The sequence below is a fragment of the Ipomoea nil genome, unplaced genomic scaffold, assembly GCF_001879475.1.
Source record: "Ipomoea nil cultivar Tokyo-kokei standard unplaced genomic scaffold, Asagao_1.1 scaffold1509, whole genome shotgun sequence".
In the NCBI taxonomy this organism is placed as follows: Eukaryota; Viridiplantae; Streptophyta; class Magnoliopsida; order Solanales; family Convolvulaceae; genus Ipomoea; species Ipomoea nil.
The window spans coordinates 269,472-276,432 of NW_017617937.1; the positions used below are offsets into that span (position 1 = coordinate 269,472).

General features: G+C 42.9%; 1 protein-coding gene across 2 annotated transcripts; it reads left to right on the plus strand.

Annotated features, from left to right (window-relative positions):
- The first annotated feature begins 3,544 nt into the window (after positions 1 to 3,544).
- On the plus strand, positions 3,545 to 5,898 carry LOC109188784 (pentatricopeptide repeat-containing protein At3g29230). Of its 2 annotated transcripts, none has more exons than XM_019339407.1 (2): positions 3,545 to 5,474; positions 5,750 to 5,898. In XM_019339407.1, exon 1 carries the CDS (start codon positions 3,630 to 3,632, stop codon positions 5,439 to 5,441), a length of 1,812 nt encoding a protein of 603 aa, XP_019194952.1. In that variant the 5' UTR covers positions 3,545 to 3,629; the 3' UTR covers positions 5,442 to 5,474; positions 5,750 to 5,898. The 2 variants fall into 2 exon arrangements, with proteins under 2 accessions (XP_019194952.1, XP_019194951.1); XM_019339406.1 differs by lacking the exon at positions 5,750 to 5,898 and adding an exon at positions 5,640 to 5,745.
- The last annotated feature ends 1,063 nt before the right edge of the window (positions 5,899 to 6,961 follow it).

Genomic DNA, 6,961 nt, shown 5'->3' on the forward strand with positions numbered 1-6,961 from the left:
TAGGGGTGTGGTGGAGCAGGCGTGGCAGGAAGGGAGATGGCAGGGTTTACAGGGTTGTGTTCAATACTGTGGAAACCGGTTAACACGATGGGGTGGGGATCGGTTCCATAAGTATGGGAAACAGATTGTGCAGCTGAAACGGGATCAACAACGTTTGAGAGGATGCACTGACTCGGCCTCTCTTGTCGAGTTTCAGCGAATAGAGCAACTTCTGAGTCGCACTGAGGCCCAGGAGGATGCATACTGGAGGCAGAGAGCCAAGCAGCACTGGCTCAAGGAAGCTGACGCCAATACCAAATTCTTTCACAGGTATGCCTCTCACCGAAAGAAAAAGAATACTTTACTTAGATTAATGAATGACAATGGGGATTGGTTGGAGGGGGATCCCATGAGAGATATCATTCTGGACTATTTTAAGAATATTTTCAGCTCTGGGGGTCCGGGAACTGGAGATGATTTTTTTGGGGGGATAGAACCCAGGGTATCACAGGCGTAGAATGACTCACTATTACGGCCATTTAATCTGGAGGAAGTAAAGGATGCATTGTTTGCAATGTATCCGGATAAAGCACCTGGACCGGATGGAATGAATCCGGGTTTTTATCAGCATTTCTGGGATGTGGTAGGAGGGGATGTTGCGAGTTTTGTGCTAAACTGTCTTGAATCAGGTGACCTCCCGTCTGGCTTGAATGCGACAGATATTGTGTTGATCCCTAAAAAGAGTAATCCAGAGTTAGTAACTGATTTGCGCCCTATAGCACTTAGCAATGTCATTTACAAAATAATAGCTAAAATGATGGCTAATAGAATGAAGCCTTTGATGGAAGGAATAATATCTGAGACACAGAGTGCTTTTATCCCAGATAGATTGATAACAGATAATATTCTATTAGCTGCAGAAGTGGGGCACTTTCTGAATCGAAAACAGTGTGGATTGAGGGGCTGGGGTGCACTTAAGCTGGATATGGCTAAGGCGTATGATCGAATGGAGTGGCCTTTTCTCCGTAATATGATGATGGCATTGGGTTTCCATGATAGATGGGTTGATTTGATTATGAAATGTGTGACCACAGTCTCCTATAGTATTCTGATAAATGGCTCAAGGAGTGACCCAATAATACCCACGCGTGGTTTGAGACAGGGAGACCCGCTATCCCCATATTTGTTTATTATCTGTGCAGAGGGACTCTCGTTGTTACTACAACAGGCTAACAGAGCGGGATTAATTCATGGATGTAGGGTAGCAAGAGGTGCCCCTCAGATTTCTCATTTGTTTTTTGCGGACGATAGCCTTTTATTCTTTAAGGCTAATGTGGAAGAGGCTAATGAGATAAAGAAATGCCTGACTGTATATGAGGATCTATCGGGACAGGTGGTTAACTACCACAAGTCGAGTATTTGTTATAGCAGGAATACGAGTAATGTGGATAGGGAAAGTGTGGCCCAAGTTTTGGGGGTGGAGCAGGCACCAAACTTTGGCAAGTATTTGGGTCTACCTTCGTTTGTGGGTAGGAATAAAAAGGCAGCTTTTGCATATATTGAGGATAAAATACGCCAAAGAATTGGGTCGTGGAATAAAAGGTTATTGTCTCAGGCAGGGAAAGAAATACTGTTGAAAAGTGTGGCACAATCTATGCCTACCTTCTCAATGAGTGTTTTTTTGCTACCTATATCAGTATGCACGGCTATAGAAAGAACGATGAATAGATATTGGTGGGGTTCTGGGACGGACAACCGAGTTCACTGGAAGGCTTGGGACAAGCTATGTGTTCCTAAGAAGTATGGTGGATTGGGTTTTAAGGACCTACGTGCATTTAATCTAGCTATGTTGGGGAAACAGGCATGGCGAATGCTCACTAAGCCTGATTCCTTAGTAGCTCGTGTTTACAAAAGCCGATATTTTCCCAGGGATACTTTCTTTGATGCGCAGGTAGGAAATAATCCCAGTTTTTGTTGGCGGAGTATAATGGCATCAAAGAGCATAATTTGTAGTGGGGTCAGACGAAGAATTGGGAATGGGGAAACTACATCTATATGGACCCATCCATGGTTACTGGATGACCAGGACCCTATGATACAAACAGAGATGCCTATACAGTTACGAGAGGCCAGAGTAGTGGGGCTAATAGATCAACAAACTGGTACATGGGATAATGAAATTTTATCAGATTTATTTCAACCTACGGATGTCGAGAGAATTATGAGAGTACCTGTATCCCGGGATTATAATGATGCATGGTATTGGTACGGGGACCCGAGAGGATTATATTCTGTGAAAAGCGGGTACAGACGATTGGTGGGAGATTATGAGAATAATCAAGGCCCCTTTACTAATTGGTTAGCTTTATGGAGACTAAAAATTCCACCAAAGTGGAAAATGTTCCTCTGGAGAGCTATTTGTGATATTTTGCCTACAACTACGAACTTGCTTTTAAAGAGGGTGGAGGTGAACCCATATTGTGCTATGTGTGGGATATCACATGAGAATACAATGCATGCATTAGTCTTGTGTGATTTTGCAAGAAACATTTGGGATCAATCCAACCTTACAATCCCCAATATTGTCACGGATATTTTTCATGTTTGGTTTGGGGAACTTCTAAATGTTTTAGATTCTGATGGAATGTTATATGCAGCATCAATTCTATACAATATTTGGAAAGCTCGAAATGGTGCAGTTTGGGAGGCGTTTTTACCACGCCCGGGGTCCCTACTCAGAGCCGCAGCGGCAGCCAAGACCGCATGGACTCAGTCCCGCCCAGCCGTGGCTGCCACTGCCACTGCTACGCTGCCGACAGAAAACCGCCACGCTGCCCAGGCGAGTCCCACCGCCGGCCGCGGTGCTGCCGACGCCGCCGGATCCTCTGTGCCGCCAGTGAGAAGATGCAGGGTCGATGCGGGATATCTACACGAGACAGGGAATGCAACTGTAGGGGCCGTTTTATTAGATGGAGATGGAGCTTATATCTCGGCACTAACCGCGCCGCTACCGGCCTGTACGTCACCACTTATGGCTGAGGCTTTGGCGTGTAAGGAAGTTTTATCATGGCTAAAGGATCGAGGTGAACAGAATATTGAGATCTACACGGATTGTTTGACACTACAACGCTACCTTACATCATCAACCACTGCGTTTCGCTCTTACGTTGGCTATGCCATTGATAGCTGCAGGCAAATTGCCGTTTATTTTCACTCATGTTCTTTTAATTATATTTCTAGATCGGACAATTATTTAGCTCATGCTTTAGCCACTACGGCTTATTAGCAACCTGATACTATGTACTGGGATACTCACCCACCAGACATTATTTCAGCATTTTTCTAATGAAGCACCGTAGAAAATTTTCAAAAAAAAAAAAAAAAGACAAACCTTATCCAAGTGACTCTCTCAAGTGAGAGGTCGTTAGTTCGAGTTTCAGTGGAGACAAAAAAGTTCAATAATATTTAAATAAAAAATAAAAATAAAAATAGACAAACCTTATCCAGCAGTTTACAGTTTACCGTTACACTCACTGCAATGGTGATACACTCGCATCTTTTCCTTAAACCTTAGCTTAAAGCCTTTTTTTCTTAATTTGATTTTACAAATGCAAAGGTGATTTCAGAGTTTTTCCGGCAGCGGTTCTAAGATGCAGATGCCGGCATCAGTTCGAGCGCCGACGTGGGTCTCGAAACGGAGGCTCTTGGAGCAAAAACTCTTAGAAATTCACAAGTGCACAGACCTAAACCACTTGAAGCAAGTTCACGCACTCGTATACAAATCCAATCTTCACGCAGACCCTTTCGTCGCGACCAAGCTCGTCGCCGGCTTCTCGCTCTGCCGCCAAATCGCGGTGGCGGTCAACGTCTTCAGCCAAGTTCTAGAACCCAATGTGCACTTGTACAACGCCGTAATCAAAGCCCATATCCGCAACTCGCAGCCCTCGCAAGGCTTTGCTATTTTCTTGCAGATGCAATGTTGTGGCGTTTTGCCGGACAATTTAACTTACCCTTATCTTTTGAAGGCCTGTTCAGATGAGTCTCGGTTGAATATTTTGAGAATGATTCATGCCCATATTGAGAAAAACGGGTTTAATTCGGATATTATTGTATCCAATTCCTTGATTGACGCGTATTCCAAGTGTGGGAACACTGGGATTTGTTCTGCCAAACAGCTGTTTGGGGTGATGGATCAGAGAGATGTGGTGTCCTGGAACTCTATGATTAGTGGGTTGTTGAAAGCTGGTGACTTGATTGAAGCTCGGAGACTGTTCGACGAAATGCCTGAGAGAGACGTAGTGAGTTGGAATACAATATTGGACGGATATGTGAAGGCTAGAGAAATGAATGTGGCATTCGAATTGTTCGAGAAAATGCCATCGCGGGATGTTGTTTCTTGGTCTACTATGATCTCAGGGTATTGCAAAGCAGGGGATATGGAGATGGCTCGGATGTTGTTTGATAAAATGCCTTCAAAGAATGTGGTCTCGTGGACAATAATTATAACTGGCTATGCTGAGAAAGGGCTCGTGAAGGAAGCCATTGGATTGTACACTCAGTTGCAGGAGGCCGGTTTGAGCCTAGATGCCGGAACATTTGTCAGTATTTTAGCTGCATGTGCAGAGTCCGGTACGCTTGGTTTGGGTAAAAGAGTTCATCGTACTATTGAACTGAGTGGTTTTAGTCGAAATACTCTGGTCTGCAATGCTCTGATTGATATGTATGCCAAGTGTGGAAGCTTGAGTAAGGCATTTATTGTGTTTAAAAGGACAAGAAAGAAAGACTTGGTATCTTGGAATTCCATGATACATGGCTTCGCTGTGCATGGACATGGAAGAAAGGCGCTCGACCTTTTCTCCAGGATGAAGCGCGAAGGGTTTGTGCCCGATAAAGTGACATTTCTCGGCCTTTTGTCTGCCTGCAGTCATGCGGGTTTTGTAGACGAAGGCATTTCGATCTTCAACGCCTTGCAGAGTGATTACGGGGTTAGTCCTGAAGTACAGCACTACGGTTGCTTGATCGATCTCTTAGGCCGTGGTGGACGGCTCAAAGACGCTTTTGCACTTGCCCTTAGCATGCCAGTTGAACCGAACATTATAATCTGGTGTTCCCTTTTGGGGGCATGCCGCATGCATAACGCTGTTGGGTTCGCGCAAGATGTTCTAAATCACTTAGCCGAAGTGGACACAACATATTCGGGAAAAATTTCCATGCTATTAAATATTTATGCTGCAGCAGGTGAGTGGTCCAGTGCTGCAAATACGAGATTGCTAATGAAGGACATTGACAAGCAAAAGCCATCCGGTGTAAGTTCAATAGAGTTGAGTGATAAGCTTCACAAATTCGCTGTGATGGACAGTGTTCATCCCAAATCAGATAGGATTTATCAGATGATAGATGGATTGAGTCATCATCTTAAACTGCTAGGTAGCGCCCCCGCTGCTCTATGTGAGGAACACTGATCGTTTGTTTCTCAACCACACCGCGTTTAGCCTGTAAGTATTCCATCCGAGATGATGACTTGAATACGAGTTGTAATTATATGCTAATACTGTCGATAATCTTGTTGCTAGTGACATATAAGAATCGGTCTTTGATCTTACGGTTACATTATCAACAACTGCCTCAAACTGTTAATGATGCATAGTTTCATTTTGTAGTTTATGGTCAAGTGGCCAGCAAAGTCTCATTTTCTTGGCCTGATGGACCATTCTGTGTATGAGGGATGTGAAGTGGAACCACTCAACATTTTTTGGTGTGTCTTTATTAGGGATTGGGTCATCTAGGATGTGGGATCCCATGTTTTCTCATCTCATTAATGGAGCAGTTGAACTAGGTAAATGTCTGTCTGCAATAACACTCTCAGCATTATTATTTCCTTCATTCAATGCTTAGTTCAATGAAAGCTAAGCTTCTATATACTGTTTGGTCCATCATTCATTCTGGATTCCCAAAGTTGGTTGGCCTGAAACTAAGTCTTCTTGCAGGCCACATCCAGTCCATCAAACTCTACCAGTTTTGCACTGTTGACAATGCCATTACAAATTTCATTCTCAACTCAAAATTAACTTGCTAACCCACACAAAAAGATTTGTGCAATTAAAGTTGAATATGGTTTTAATTCTCATAGAGCATCCCCAATTGGGTTTTTTTCATGCTTTTTGGAACAGTAAAAAGCTCAAGGGTCGGTTTTTAACAAATGTGGAGAGTGGTTTTTGGTTGATTTTTTGTCCTGCAAATTTTAGTTTTTTGTGGGGCCTTCCAGGTGAGAGAAAAGAAAAAACAAAGTCATTTAATCTACGCATGGAGCGCAAGAATCGCGCCCAGTAGGCGTGTGCATAGCACGTGCCTCCTGACTACTGAGCGCGTATTTAGCTTGTTTTCAATTTATTTTTTTTTTAAAAAAAATGCTGTCAGCCCTTTTTTTCCCCTTTTTCTTGCCCTCATCTCTCTTTCCTAATGGCTCTTCAAAAATCGTGAAAAAATCAAGAGCTAATGAGGATGCTCTCCATAATGTTGAGATCATGGGCCCCTGTTCCAATCTAGTCGGGTTAAATGACACATTTTTGCTCAAATCAGTCAAGTTGGTCGGATAATTAGTTTGGTAATTATAAGGTTTCAAGTTTAACTCCTTGTGAGAGATATCTATTGGACTTTTTGATTTGAGCTAGTTTTTTTTTTTTTTTGAAATATGGCGTACCAATATATTAATTCAAAAATTGAATGATAGAGTCAGGAGGGATTAAATCCCAGTACATAGAATGATCCTGATCATGGGTTAATCTAGCAAGAGTATGCGCATGTGAACCTGATTTGAGCTAGTTAGTTATTGCAACCTAAGTAACTAAGTTAGTTTATCTCCTTGTGGTCTTTTGTCAATTAAAGTCAAAATGCGAACTTCACCCAAAGCACACATTTGTGTAACGACTACGAGCTTTTTTGTAAATCAAAGCTTAACTCAATCACATTTGGCCTAGATATG